We start from the raw sequence: 16,710 nt of genomic DNA, 5'->3' as shown, positions 1-16,710 counted from the left end.
AGGTATGGCTACACAATACGGATAGGATCGGATACGGCGATTCATCAATTTCTAAAAAACTAAGATATGAATACGTCTAAGGATCAATCATTTTTATATATAATTTTTTAATATATATATTTCTAAAAAACAAGGATACTGATACGTTGAAGATACATTTTCTTTTTCTTTAAAAAAAACTAGGATATAGATAAATTTAGCATACAAGTTAATAACAATAGTACAAAATAGAATACAGATACTGAAATACAATACAAAAAAAGCAACATCTAAGATGTTGAAGTACAATAGCTAATAAAATGCAATAGAAAAGTGACTCATATTATAAAGAAGAAAAAGAAGATTAGAAGGAGAAGTATGAAGATAAACAAATAACTTTTTCATTGAATTGCTGAAGATATCCAAATGGTTTATATTTTGGTGGATTTTGTGGGAACTCAAATGTGAAGATAGAGATTAGATGATTCTAATCTAAGGTTTGGTCCGTTATTTTTTTTCTTTTAGTTTTGAACTCGAGTAATGAGTTGTTTTTTTTTTTAAATAGGTTGCCTAGTTTTAGATTGGAAAATATTAGATGAGTTACTTGTCTTTTTTCTTTAAAAAAAAAGTACGCGTAGAAATAAATACATCAAATCGCGTGTCAGATACGTATTTGAGAAGTATATAGAAGTATCGGTATCCGATACGTGTCTGATACTGATTCTTTGCCTCACACGAAGTATTTGTGCTTCATAAATTTACAATATATAGTAAAATTTTGATAGATACTGACAGACATTGATAGACTTTTATCAGTGTCTATCAATATTTGATAGACACTGATATAAGTCTATTGATAAACACTAATAAAAAGTGTTTATCATTGATAGATTCTAAAATTTTGTTATATTTTATAAATATTTTTATTTGTTCTTTTATATTTGAAAATAATTTTTTAATAATAATTTTAATTGATTTTTTTATTGAAAATTAAATTGAGAATTTAAAGAGATTTGGTACGGAATTGAAAATTAGTTAAAAGGTAATTTTGGTGTTGGAATATGAATTAATATCTATGGGTTTTCAAAACTAAACATTCATTTTTACCAAATTTAGTTTTTATTTAGTCTTTAAAATTTTAAAAGTGATACGTTGGATGACCAAGATTTGAGTTGATTTCTAATTGGGCTCATTTGGATTTATTTGAGAAAAAAAAAAGTACTTTTCAAAAAATTCATTTTTATTTTAATATTTTTGATAAATATACTTAAAAAATTATTTTGAATAATTACTAAATACTCCAATTTCTTCTAAAAATAACTTATTTTTAAAACAAAATACTTAAAAATATATTCTAGACAGACCTTAGTCTTAAAATTTGAAATTTGATTTCCAAATGGTTTCTAAAGTTTAGTTGACGTTGGTTAATCTTATGAATTGATGAAGTGTAGTTAACATAACTGTTAAGACCTTATTGATGGATATTTTACTATGAGTTGAAAGTTTTTGTTTTTTTTTTTGTTTTTTCTTTTGGTTCTTTTTTTTCCCCCTCTTTTCCCTTTTGTGGTGTGATTTTACCTTTATTACTCACCGATTCAAGAACCAAATAATGGCGTTGTTGTTTGCATATGTTGTACCAAAATTCATAAATTTGGATGAAAAATTTAGCTTTAATACTATTTTTAAACTTTTGTCAATTTCATATTAAACATAGGTTTTATAATTCGAGTAATTGTTTTAGATGGTAAAACATCTGAAAATATTTTTAAGTATAGTAAAATGTCATTGTCTACTAGTGATAGACTGCGATAAACATCTATCAGACACTGATAGATGTCTATCACTGTTTATCGCGGTCTATCATTAATATAAAGTGATATTTTATTATATTTGTAAATAGGTTGGTTCATTTTTCTTTATTTGAAAATATCCCTACACAATTCATTGAATGTATAAGAGAATCTTTTTTGCAATGGTATTTAAAGTGTTAAAGTAAATTAGGGATTTATTCTTAATTTGTATTTTCCATATTAATATTTTTCTTTTCTGTTTCTTTCCTTTGTGGGTCTACTAGAGTCTATTTATTCTGTAATTCAATGTATTCTGATCAAGTTACAATATAATATACAAAATTAACACGATATCAAAGTTAGGTTCCTAAGGTTTTTTACTTTTTAGCCACCACTATTGTCCGATCTCTACCTCCGTCGACGGTCGATCAATGAAGGCAAATCTACATAGATAGATCCGCTCATCGCAATCACACCCAAATTCGTTTATTCCCATACCACAACTCCACCCTTCCATTCCAGATTTTTCGCTGCGTCGTCTGTTCAGTCGTTGTCTCCACCCCAGTCATCTCACGCAGCCACACCTTTTTGTTTGTGCCACTGCACCTAGATTCAACTTTGTGTTGGTCTCAGCTTATGTCTTCCTCCTTTCCCTACTCAGTTAGCATCGCCACGTCTTACCTCGTTCTCTGCCACATTTCTGCCTGACTTTCGTCGTGCAAACGAGATCTGTCGTCGCCCACCATTAGCTTCGCCATGCTGACGAGATCCAGATATGAAAATCAGCGGCGCTTGTACTCCGTTTGTGGGTTTCCCACTTGCCTAGGTCTGCCCGTTTTCTCTTTGCCCATATTCACACCGCTCCGCCTTTCTCCATCCAAGTTGTGCCGCCTCCTTCAGATTGGCCATTGCTCCTGCCTTAATCTGTGTCGTCCCGCCCACATCCGTCCACGACACCCTCCAACGTGGGTGCCTTCTGCCGTATGCCTCATACGAGAAAGAAGAAGGAAACCACGTACAAATTTTGTATGACCCTATTGGAAAATTTCACAAAATGACCTGAAACCCAAAAACTTTTCTGCCAACGAACTCTCTCTAAAAATGTTTCTACCACTAACCTTTTTCCCATGCGAAATTTCAAAATTACCTCCAATTTTTAAAAAGCCTTCTGACCTTTTGGTGAACGCATCTCTACGAATACTTTAAGCGAGCATTTAAATATTACTAAACGATCAGATAGAGATTACTAAGCGATCGTATAGAAGAATACTAAGTAATCGTTTAGCTAAATGTTACGCGATCATTTAGATATCTGTTATGCGATCGTTTAGTTTTTGTTATACAATCGTTGAGATATCTATTATGCCATCGTTAAGATATCTACGATCGTATGGTTTTTGTTAAACGATCGTTTAGGTTTTGTTATGCGATCGTTTAGAAAATACTAAGCGATCATTTAGCTAACTGTTACGCGATCATTTAGATATCCATTATGCAATTGTTTGGCTAACTATTATGCGATCATTTAGTTTTTGTTATACGATCGTTGAGATTTCTATTATGTGATCGTTTAGATATCAGTTATGTGATCGTTTAGTTTTTGTTAAACGATCGTTTAGGTTTTGTTATGTGATCATTTAGAGAATACTAAGCGATTGTTTAGCCAATTGTTACGCGATCGTTTAATTTTTGTTAAATGATCGTTTAGGTTTTGTTATGCGATCGTTTAGATTTTGTTATGCGATTGTTTATATTTTGTTATACGAACGTTTAAATAAATTTGTGCTAAATTTGTAGAATACAATTGGTGTTGTACATTTAACTAAGAAAATAAATAACTAAGTGACCGTTTAGATAAATTTGTGCTAAAATTACATATTGTACAGTATAATTGGTGTTGTACAGAAAAAATGAAGCAAAAATTACATATTGTTTAGTCTAGATGGGTCAGTGCCAGGTGTTATTAATGTTTGTCTGCACGTTTTCTTGTTATGTCCTCTCTGACCACATCGTGTACACCTATGTATTTGTCGTGACTCCTCTCCAATTGAAGGTATCCCGACGTTTTGACGTCGACCTACACTTACTACCTTTTGCGGTGGTAGAATTGGTTCAAAATCTCCAACATCTCCAACCCATTCTTAACTGTTCTGACTAGGAAGATTGGAGTAGTTGGTTCTATAATTGAAATAATAGAAATGCTTTGTCGTAGAGCTTCGCTAGCAGTGTCGAGCAAAGCTCGGAAACAAAAATGAAAACGATAAAGATGTGGACTCTCCTTTCAACAACTCTCGTTCTTTACATTTCTTCCTCAACTTGAGCGCGACGCCTGCTCTAAGTCCTGCAGCTACTTCCAAAAAACAGCCTATTATGGCTATGTTCGGCGTAAGAAGCAAGCACACACTCAACTGTAAACCATTTTGCACATAATGTTTGAACATTAATGTAGGGTTGCTGTAGATATTGCATGGGAGCATGGGATCTCGAGGCAATTAAACTTCATGCACGTACATGTCTGTGAACGAAAGATCAACCAACCCCCCCAAATATCCATCGTCTACATTAATTATATACATATCCATCGGAGAAACATGATATGTTCTAGATATCAATTCTGATTCCTTAAGAATACTCATTGCGTAATCAGGTACAATGTTTGTACATGCCATTGCGTGTATACGTTGGATATAGAACCAACCTTGTAGCCACTCGTGGATATGCTCTAATAGCTTTGTGATTGGTAGTTCTCGAGCATCTTTCAATACTCTATTGAGGCTTTCTACTATATTTGTTGTCATCTTGTCATGCCTACAATGGACTTGATAAACCCTTGCCCACCGTTGTAATCCAACCTCCTCAAGATAGGCCGTCACACCAGGATATTGATGGAGCTTAGCCCAATATATCTGAAAGTTAGACATTTTGTATGCTTTTGGTGCTAGGTAAAAATATGGGATTATGTTCTTATTCTTGAATTTATCCACCAAATTGTTCTGAATATGGTATATACACGGGGCATGAAATGCACAAGGAAATATCCTTGCAACAACCTTTGCAATTGAGATGTAACGATCTAATATAATCACTAGATTGAGAACGTCTCCTATTGAAGCCTTCAAATGAGTCATGAACCAAGTCCATGATGCATCGTTCTCACCATCTACAATACTGAAAGCGATAGGATATATTTTGTTATTTCCATCAATACACGTTGCTATTAACAACATACCTTTGTATTTCTCATGCAAATTGGTCTCATCAACAACGATTACAGGATGGATGCAGTTTAGAAAACTCCTGATACACGAACCAAGTGCCATGAAGACGTACTTAAAGTATTGTTCATCCTTTACTTCAACCTCAAATATGGTACTTGGATTTGCAAGCTTAAGTGCCGCACCATATGCTCTAATAACAACATATGATCCTTTTGGCGACCTTCGTGCATACACCAATCCGTACTTTCTAGCGCGATAAGTTCGTTCGTAGGTAATGTTCACTCCATATTCTCATCGAACGTCCTCAATTATATCCCTTGGGCGGTAGGTTCGGCCAACTTGTTTGTATTTGGACTTTATTAAGTGTCCAATAACTACACTTTTTGCTTATCGATGATTACTAGATCTCATTTCAAGAGAACATGTATGTTCGCTGAGATATTTTGTCACTTTGAAAGAATCACTTTCTTTCATTTTCTTGGCATAAACCCTCCACTTGCATTCCTCTACCGAACACCAGATATTTAGCAAGCATTTTGTTGATTTTTTACACGGTAGTCAAAGTTCTTTCTTATTGCAAGCATCGATAATTTAACTGACAAGTCATATTTCGAAAAGAAAATTTGACCGATCTTTATATCCTCATCATTCAGATAGTCATGAGGTATTGTGACGGGGTTGTCATACGATGGGCCCTCTGATGGTCTAAATATATCAACATATGGTTCGGTTGGAATGGTGGAATACATTAGAACCGAAGGCATCACAACCGGTGGAATGGGAGCAAGTGGGGTTTGAACATGGATGTTAGGTGTTGGAGAAGTTTGTAGACCTGAAGATTGTTCATATCCATGTTTAGTATTGAACTGTGAAGTACATCTGGGTTCACTATTCCGACCAAACCAAGCTTCACTTCGATCATCCCCCAAGTTACGTGGCTCAATATGATCATCAAGTGAAGACATGGTATGAATTGGATTTGGTTGATCAGTTGAATTGCAATACTGGTGTACTCCATGACTTTCACAAGGTGTAACTGATACAAATAACGGCGTTCGGGATGCCTCACTGCCTTCTAAAAAGAAGCCAAGATCTTCATCGTCAACTATGTCAATTGGAGGAGCCGGGACCAATAGATTGTAGCAACATTTGATGTGTATATCAAACATATCCGGATCGATATTCAGTCGTTGGTGCATCATAATCACTAATTCACTGACTGTTATATCATTTCTGACTTTCATACCTTTCATATGACCACCGACATAATTTCTTCCGGACTCATCCCAATCCCCACCAAATCGTACAAAGATGCGAAGTAGCACCATTGATCTATAATTGGATAAACAAATCATTGATAAGTGAACGATTGTGTATAAATTACTATGTGATTGTATATAAATTACTATGCGATTGTGTATAAATTATTACACGATCGTGTAATTGCATAATAATGTCTAAATGATCGCATAGTAATGTATAAACGATCATATTGTATAAATTAGTACACAATTGTTTATAAATTGCTATGCGATTGTGTATAAATTATTACACGATCGTGTAGTAAACGATTAAATAGTAGTGTATAAACGATGGCATAGTGATATATTAACGATTGTGTATATATTACTAAATGATCATTTACAATTTACTAAACGACCGTGTATAAATTACTACACGATCGTTTATAATTTACTATACAATCGTATTGTAATTTATGAACGATCGTGTAGTAATTTATACATGATCGCATAGTAAACGATTGCATAGTAATGTATACAAGATTGCATAGTAATGTATAAATGATCGTCTAGTAATTTAATGCAAAACAACACTTATTGAATGAAGGGCTGAAGAAACCGTTGAAGGAAGAAGAAATGTGGACTAAATCCGACGATGAAAGCTACAAGAGAATCCAAAGATGTTGGGTTGAAACTCTGAAAGAAAGCTACAAGAGAACAATGAGAGAATTTCGTGGGGAATTCGACGACAGAAAGTGAATAATGAGAGTGATGTTCCATTCTCTTCAGAATATTAGTTGGGAATAGTAGTAGTAGTAGTAGTAGTAATAATAATAATAATAATAGTTCTTTTGTGTTTACTGATTCCGTTTTCAAATCAATCGTTCATGGGTTATGTTTTAAATCTTTCTATGAGGACCTCTATTTTCAGCCTAAAAGATCTCCACATTGTAGTACTTCGTGGGTATTCTCTCCAGTCCAAAAGTTCTCTGTATTTTATTACTTTGTGGATATTCTCTCTAGTCTAGAAGTTCTTTGTGTTTACTTCTTCTTGAGTACTCTCTCTAGCCCAAAAGTTCTTTGTGTTTTAATTCTTCGTGGGTTAAGTCTCTAGCCCAGAAGTTCCCTGTGTTTTAATTTTTCGTGGATTTTGTCTCCAACTGTCGTGATTTGATTCGGGAGTTTTCTTCAATTTTTGTCATCAGCTTCAATCGGTCATCTCACAAACTCAAGCTAGTTATTACTCTACAATGTTGAATTCAAGGGAGGGTGTTAAAGTAAATTAGGGGTTTATTCCTAATTTATATTTTTTATATTAATGTTTTTTTTTTTTTCTATTTCTTTCCTTTGTTGGGTCTATTTATTCTATAATTTAATGTATTATGATGAAGCTGATTATTCAATAAAATATACAAAATTAACATAGTGCAAGAACTTATTGGAAGAACGTTGAAATTTGCAACATTTTTCAAAATTTAAGTTTAAAATTGCAACGGCTGAAGTGCAGTTTGACGAAATAAAAAATTTAGAATTAAAATTGATATCACTCGATAATCTTGAGGTGCAACTTCTTGGTGGCTTTAGCTTTTTCTGTTTTAGTTCTTTTTTTAAAAAAAACTGAAAAAAAAAAGAAAAAAGAAAAATGAAGACTTTCAATTTGCATTAAAAAAAATTAATAATAAAAAGTAGGAATTAATATATTTAATTTCCAAACACAGCTGCCAAATTCTTCGCTGTCAATTGCTAAAAAGCAGGGCTACCACTCCCTATTCTTTTAGTGAAAAGGACAAACCTTCCCATTCGTTTTCAGCCTATGCATTCTCGACGGTTGGATGCTATCTACCTTAATTATTGTCGTACGGAAAATTCCTTATTACCAACAGACATGTTAGTTAATATTATAAATATCATAAATTATGCGTAAAATAAATATTCATTTTTAACTTCAAAAAGGCAAATGTCACTTCCTATGCATTATATATATATATATATAGCCACGTATTTTGTAAATACTCATTCTTAATATCTATGTAATCCACATTCTACCTACCAAATTGCTTATAGTGACATTTCGTAGGTTTTGTAAAACACACATTGGGCAAAATTTATAAAAATTATAGAAAGTGGAGATTTTAGAGAAATTTCTCATTTCATATTTTGTTAATTTATTTATATATTATGTTTTATTTATTTTAATATCTATTTATTTTATTATATATTATTATTATATTATATTTTCTTNTTATATATTATGTTTTATTTATTTTAATATCTATTTATTTTATTATATATTATTATTATATTATATTTTCTTCTTATCCGTGTTCTCGTTGTGCGTTGTTGTGCTCCTCAAATTTACAACACGTTATCAACACGAGCTCTTATCGTCTTCCCTCCTAAACTACTGCCATTACAAATCTCACAAAATTAGAATTTGTCGTCCTTGATATTAACGACAATAATTATTTGTCATGGGTGCTTGATGCCGAAATCCACTAGATGCTATGAATCTTGGAGAGACTATTAACGAAGAAAATACGACATCCAGTCAGAACAAAGCAAAAACTATGATTTTCCTTCGTCATCATCTTCACGAGGGATTGAAAATAGAGTATCTTACAATAAAAGATTCCCATATCTTGTGGAAAAATTTAAAAAAGAGGTATGATCATAAAAAACAATTATTTTTCCTCAAGCTCGCAGAGTGGATGCACTTGAGGTTACACGATTTCAAATCAGTGAGTGATTATAACTCCACATCGTTTAAAATCAGTACAAAATTATTATGTGGAGAGAAAAGTATTGATGTTGATATGTTAGAGAATAAATTTTCTACATTTTATGTCTCGAATATGTTCATACAGCAACAATATCGAGAGAAAATTTTAAACATTATTCTGAACTAATTTCATGTCTTCTCGTGGTCGAACAAAATAATAAGTTATTGATGAAAAATCATGAATCTCGATCAACTGGAATAACACCATTCCCTAAGTGAATGTTGTGAATGTTAATAATCGTGGTCAAGGTCGTGGTTGCGGTCGAGGTCGTGATCGTAGTAGAGGAATAAATAATTATTATTTTCGTGGTGGTCGTTTTGATCATTCAAATTTCAAAGAACCACAAAAAATGATGATCACAAAGAAGATAAGAGTCCAAAAAGTGCTGAAAATAAATGCTTCCGATGCGGAATGATTGGGCATTGGTCACGTACTTGTACGTCAAAACACTTAGTTAATCTCTATCAAGTCTCTCTAAAGGAAAAAGAGAAAAATGTGGAAGCAAATTTTGCATACCAGGATAATGACATATTTGACCCATTCCATATGATAAATTTGGATGTGATGGACTTTTTTGAATCTCCCGAAGAGAAAATTGGCAGAATTGATGAAACATCAAGTTTTTTTCTTTGACTTTAAAAATATCTGGATTTAATGTTGTTCTTTTTTATCTCCATGTTTTTTTCCTCTTAGTAGATGTATATTCCAAATGTTTTTTTTTCTTATCGTAATTATTTTCTTTTAATGAAGAACCATGAATCATTTTCATATGATAAGTGATTAAAAAATGAGTAAAGAAGATCTATATCTGGGCAACTACTTATACAATACTTATAAGGAGAAAATATTTTTTCAAACTGAGAATGTTGGAACCAAAAATCAATACGATATCAAGTTCTACAAACTTAATTGAAGGCTTTGGAAAAGAAAATATTATTTTGCCTAGAGGAACAAAATTTACAATTGACAATGCATAGTTCTGTAGTCAATCAAAGAGAAATCTATTTAGTTTTAAAGATATATGTTGCAGTGGTTATCATTTTGAGGCTGATAGTAAGAATAATGTGGAATATCTATATATCATATCTACTGTCTTAAATGAAAAACATATATTGGAAGAGTTGCATGCTTTATCTTTTGGATTATATTATATTCATATACGAGTAATTGAAACATATGCAACAATGAACTTGAAGTTCATGAATCCAGATATATTTACAATTTGACATGACATATTAGGTCATCCAGGGTCTATAATGATGAGGAGAATTATTGAGAATTCAAATGAACATCCATTAAAGAGTCAAAAGATTCTTCAATCTAATGAATTATCATGTGATGCTTGTTCTCAAGAAAAATTGATAATTAGATCATCACCAAAAAAGACTTGATTGAGGATGTAAATACCCATGAAGAAATCCTCGACATGACTAGTGAGGAAGGTGAAATACCTAAAGATAATAATGAGATTTCAATAAACTATTTCATGGTAGGAAAATGATGGAATTGGACTCATGTAATTATTGACAACATTTTTGCATATAATGTTGATCTTAATATTATATCTGAAAATGAGGTTTCTGAACCAAAAACTGTTGAAGAATGTCAACATAGAAAAGATTGGCTTTAGTGGAAAGATGCAATTGAGGCAGAATTAAACTCACTTCAAAACGTCAAGTTTTTGGACTAGTAGTCTGAACACTAGAAGGTGTCAAACCTGTGGGATACAAATGGGTATTTATGAGGAATATACCTGGGATCAACTGCCAAGAGATTTGACATGAAGGTGTAACTCAGGTGTGAGCGAAGCACCACCCGGGGGGGTGGTGCAAAGGAATGATACACTAACTTCCTAGTGCGAAGATCATATAAGTCTATGGGTGGTGAGGTTCGAAACACAATAACAAACTCCACATAGTACTGACTGTTGGGTTTTATGTCCTAAAAACTCGCAGTTTATAAAATGATAAACATTTTCTATACTCAATATACTTGTTATTGATCTCATAAATTGTATGAAAGTCTAAATCCAATAAACTGAGACCCATGACTATTGTATGAGTACTAGAACTTTATGTGGAGATATAAGAGTGGATCGAGTTTGAGAAAATAGTCAAAATGATCTATAGTACATGAATGAGGTTGGGTACCTTATTATGGTAATACCATTGGATGCAGCCTACTCTGTAGTTGTTACAAAGAGTTGTAAAGTGCTACATACGATATGATCCTAATTCATACATATTATGACATGAGAAGTGGAGGCGTCCTAGGCAATGAGTTTGCATAAGATCAGGACCAAGAAATAAGTCTCTTACTTTATAACGCTGTTTACTATTTAAGACTGACTATTTCACCTAGATGACCTAGGTAACTCGATCTTAATCCTGATCTAACTATGTACTCTTGTTTATTCGGGATTGCCCTTAGATTTTCATAGTTGAGAGTTGGTTCAACAGCACCGACTCAATAAGACTCTCATTTCAGGGGTAAGATCGGATAGATAGCTTGGGACATAGGGTGTAAGACGGAGTTTACGCCTACACGAGTTAGGGATAGGAGAAAGGTTGTTCTCTCAAGTACTGAATCCAGGTCTTGAACAAGGGGCCCCACCCTCTCACTGGATTGAGAGAGTTTGGTTTCGTGATTGGATCACAAACCAGTTGTTCATTAAAGGATCAGTAGGGACTTGAGGAATAAGACGTACTCTCGGGGGTAAAATAGATATTGACCCAGCCGTTATTACGAACAACCTGTGAAGGGTCGACTTGATGATTATGGTTAAATCATGTAGACATAATATATCTAGGAGAGCAACTATGGGCTTTAGTGGAGTTACCCATTAGTTAGTGAATGAAGATTAATTTGGTCTAATGAGTTTAGCCGATTAATTAATTTGGTCTAATGAGTTTAGCCAATTAATCTCGGATCGTTGAAGCCCATGATCTGTAGGTCCACGAGGTCCCCTTACTAGCTCGAAAGGACTAGCTCTAGAATAGCGTGATAAGTTAATTTGAAACGTTCAAATTAGAATTAAAGGAATCAGTAATTATATTTCATATAATTACATATTTAATTTTAGAATTAGATGGAATAGGAGAATTTATATATTTAAATACGATTTAAATATATAAAAATGGATATGTGTTAAAATTAATTTAATATTTGATATTAAATTGATTAAGTTTTATTTAATAATTAATTTATGAAATTAATTAATTTTTCATTTTTAAAATCAAAATAGATTTTATAAAATCAAATTTTGATTTTTGATAAAATTGGAAAATTGGAAAACCTAAACACAAAATGGAAAAATGAGTTTTTCCATTATCCATCACCTAAGTAGCTCACACATGAAGCAATGTCTTGGCCTTGTATTCTCCAAGCATGAACTACAACTCATGCAACTCTTCTCTTTGCATGTTGATATACAATATAATGAAGAGATTGGAGTGAAAATCGGGCATGCGATACATAGAGTTTTTTAGACAAAAACTTGTTTGAAGAAAGGTTCTTCAACAAAGTTGCAGCAGTGAGCTTTTCTCCTTCATCCCTTGATTCAAGTTTGTTTTGAGTCCCACAACTCAATCTAGAGCACCAAGAGAATAGTGGGGAAGATCTTGAGGTGGTCTGCAACAAGATATGGAGAAGATAGCAGCTAGAGAAGAAGCTTTGAAGAAATTCTACAAGAGGTATGTCTTGAAATCCATTTTTTCCTGTAGAAGCATGCTTTATATTTGCCAAAATTAGTGAATTTGAGTGCTTAGATGATCCTTGTGCTTTCGCTGCTGTTGATACAATCCTACACGGATGGAGGCCGCCACCCCGAGGTATACACAGGAGCCCTTGACAGATACTCCAGGACCTGCCAATGCTCATGAAAATCGGGGTCGGTCGATCCTCCATTCATCGACCAGAGGTGTGGATAACGAGGCCACCTTCACAACCTTAGTGGTATTGCCTTATAACTGCCCAACATATACCTTTACCAACTCCACAACGGTTCCCTAAATGCACTGCTATGCAAATAAAAATAATGAGGTCACAAGATATAAAACAAGACTTGTTGCACAAGGTTTTTCACAAAGACCTGGTATTGATTATGAGGAGATGTATTTTTCGGTGGTGGATACAATTACATTAAGATATTTAATTCGTTTGATTGTACATGAAAATCCAGACATGCATCTTATAGATGTAGTCATAACATATTTATATGGATCTCTTGATAATGATATTTATATGAGAATCCCAGAAGGATTCAATGTACCTGAAACATATAAATCAAATTCTCAGGAATTGTATTCAATAAAATTACAGAGATCGCTATATGGATTAAACAATCAGGATGAATGTGGTACAATCGTCTGAGTGGATATTTGTTGAATGAAGGATACTAAAACAATCCAATATGTCATTGTGTTTTTATAAAGAAATCACAGTCAGAATTTGCTATTATAATTGTACAGGTTGATGATTTAAATATAATTAAAACTTCAAAGACAATAGAATATCTTAAGAGAGAATTTGAGATGAAAGATCTTATAAAAACAAAATTTTTCTTTGATTTGAAAATTGAGCATTTAGCAGATGAGATATTTGCTCATCAGTCAACTTACGCAGAAAAGTTTTGAAAATATTCTATATGGACAAAGTGTTGGAGTTAGCATACAATTAGCGGAAACAATTATGATCTTAAGCACTTTAATTCCATCAATTTTAGCATAAAAACATGCAAGTTCATAAACTAAAAATAGGGTTTTGAAAATATACCTTTTAAGATCTTTTTAATCTTCAAATCTAGCTAGAATCTTCATTCCAAATGCTTGTAGACCACCACTTTATCTTTCCTAATATTTTCTAGGACCTTAGATTAGATTTGGGAGATCCAAAATGAGCTGAATTTAGGGAAGATTGGAGAGGAAATCTGTTTTGGTGTTCAAGGTTTGAAGAACCTTTCTTCAACCAAATTTTCAACAAAACATTCAAATTGCACGTCATTTCTTAAGTTGAAATGAATTTGATTTATATCAAATTCAGTTTGCCACTCTTTCGTCTCACAATTTGACAACAAAATACTTTAATTTGGGTGGAGATCTTGGTGGACTAAGTGTGAAAAATTTACTTAGTCTATTTTTCAAATTTTCAAATTTTAAATTGAATTAATTTTGTTGAATTTTTAACAAAATTCAATTTTAATTTAATTTTTCAAAAAAAAAAAATCAAGATTTAAATATTTGAATTTTCATAAAATTCAAAAAATAAAATTTAAATAAAATTAACTCAAATAATTAATTAAAAAAATTTAATTAATTAAAATAATTTAATATCTAATATTAAATCATTAAATTCCACAATCATGAATCCTTATTCATGCATTTAATATTTAAATCAAATTTAAATATTATTCAATTCTCCAATTCTATTTAATTCGATACTTAAACGTGTAATTATATTGTATATAATCACTAATTCCCTTAATTCGAATTTGAACATTTCAAATTGACTCATCACGCTATTCTAAGGTTTAATTAGTTTGTGAGCTAGTAGGGGGACCTAATGCACCTACAGATCATGAGCTGATCTCCAACAATCTGAGATTAATTGGCTAAACTCTTTAAATCGAATTAACCAACATTCGTTAACTACTGGGTCACTCCACTCAAGCCCAATAGTTGCACTCCCCTCAATATAGATATATTTCTGTCCACTTGATTTAACCATAATCAGTAAGTCGACCCTTCACAGATTGTTCGTAATAACAATTGGGTCAAAAGCTATTTTACCCTTGAGATTACATCTTGCTCCTTAAGTCACACTGATTCTCTAATGAATAATTGGTTTGTGATAAAATCACCAAACCATGTCAATGAAACGGTTAGACCCCTTGTTCAAGACCCGGAGTCAGCATTTAAGGGAACAACCTCTCTACTATCCCTAAAAGCGGGTAGGAGTAAATTTCGTCTTGCACTCTATGTCCTTAGCTATCTACCCGGTCTTATCCCTGAAATATGAGGCTTATTCAGCTGACGCTATTGAGCCAATCCTCACCTATTGGTGACGGAAAATTAAACGTTAAATTATTCAACAACTAAAATCCCATGGATGCGGTATGCGATGCATATTCCTAAGATATGTGTTGATAGTCATGCGTCGATGGTCATGCGTTGGAATGATATGCGTTAACGAATGTATGTAATGACCATGCATCCTGCCAAGTATAACGCAAACACAAGTTTCTCGGGTAATCCGAGGTCGAACACAAGAACTTGTAGCTATATGTATGCGGTAATGTGCATGCGGCGGTTTAAATAAAAGAATGGAAGGGAGGTTGCTAAGTTAACCCTACTCCTACTCCTATTTAACAGACAACGCAATGAGAATATGCATGAAAGGTAGAGATGTGACAACACTTGACATGAAATAAATGTATGGGAAAATAGATAAAATGTGGAGATGATTTCATTGCAACCCTTAAGAGTGACCGCAAGGGCAACCTCAGTCAACGCAAGCCATGCGATCATAAAACACTCATACAATAGCAAACCACCTCTCGATGCGAATGCTACGGCTTCTAATGCTAGAATGCATGCGATGTACGTGCAAAGGTGTCTATAGGGACTACACATAAGCCTCTAATTCTTGTCTATGCGATGATACACAGACAACGCGACCACATATCATCATTCCTATTTCTAGGGTGCATGCGATGGAGTGTTGACAAACATAGCTTATCCCTAAGATCCCATTCTTGCCTATGTGTTCCAATCCGCTCTCCTGAGTCTTAGATTTGTGTTTTAGACTACTCTCCCAAGTATGCCTAAATGATTAATAAAGTGCTCATAGGACAAGGTAACTGCATGAACTTTGCTGACCTAAAATTGTTACTATCCCTAGTGAACAATGCATACATTGCTTAATACGACCAACCATTTACCCTCCCGGACAGTTGGTTGTTGCTGATTTTACTTATAGACAAGCAATGCGTTAGCCTATAGACAGGCGTTGCAGCAGCTTCACACTAAACAAATAAAATTACTCACATACTCGTGCAACGCACACCTCTCAGTGGGTTGCTACATGCTTCATATCCCTAATCTACATGACTAAGTATGCAATGCCCAAGCAATCCCACTAAGTGTTGCAATGAAAGTAAAGATACTAAGAAAAGAAAATGGAGATGGAGTCGAAGGAACAAAGAAATGCATTGCAACAAATTGTATTAATTCCTTAATTCCAAAATGTCATACAATACAATATGAGAAAAGAAAGGAAAAGGAAATGACCGGTTGGAAACAACGACTTGCTTCCAGCGGATGTGCGTTAAGGCTGTCGGTGGTGCCATGGATGGGCGGAGGAGCTGACTCTCTCGAGATCTAGCTTCGGTCGAAGGCTCCGGTCGTGACTCGGAATGGATGAAGGAGGTGAAGAACTCTTAGCCATCTTCTCACGCAATTTTTCTGGATCACGGGAAAATCCCCAGATTGAGGGATAATCTCCGGACGATTTGAATTTCAGCTAACGACTTCTATTTATAGAGCTTGGGTCACCGACAACATTAATTGGACTGGTCTGAGTCTGACATTCGGCCCGTTTAGTCCTTTCTAAACCTCTGCTACTAATGGCGTGGTAGGTGAAATGTTAGCATCAGCTTTGGATTTTCTCAAGGTAGATGCGTTGATGCATTCATTCCACCTACCTT

At 33.6% G+C, this 16,710-nt stretch overlaps 1 protein-coding gene across 1 annotated transcript; it reads right to left on the bottom strand.

Annotated features, from left to right (window-relative positions):
• Positions 1 to 4,261: 4,261 nt before the first annotated feature.
• LOC120073671 lies at positions 4,262 to 5,089 on the bottom strand. Its single transcript, XM_039026474.1, has one exon. The coding sequence runs from the start codon at positions 5,087 to 5,089 to the stop codon at positions 4,262 to 4,264; it is 828 nt and encodes a 275-aa protein (XP_038882402.1).
• Between the last annotated feature and the right edge of the window lie 11,621 nt (positions 5,090 to 16,710).

The sequence above is a fragment of the Benincasa hispida genome, chromosome 3, assembly GCF_009727055.1.
Source record: "Benincasa hispida cultivar B227 chromosome 3, ASM972705v1, whole genome shotgun sequence".
Lineage (NCBI taxonomy): Eukaryota > Viridiplantae > Streptophyta > Magnoliopsida > Cucurbitales > Cucurbitaceae > Benincasa > Benincasa hispida.
The sequence above is the reverse complement of the archived record's forward strand: the minus strand, read 5'-3'. Positions and strand labels throughout refer to the sequence as shown.

Bases quoted from the DNA above. Each gene is read 5' to 3' on its own strand.
- LOC120073671 (XM_039026474.1), bottom strand. From the start codon at position 5,089: ATGGCACTTGGTTCGTGTATCAGGAGTTTTCTAAACTGCATCCATCCT.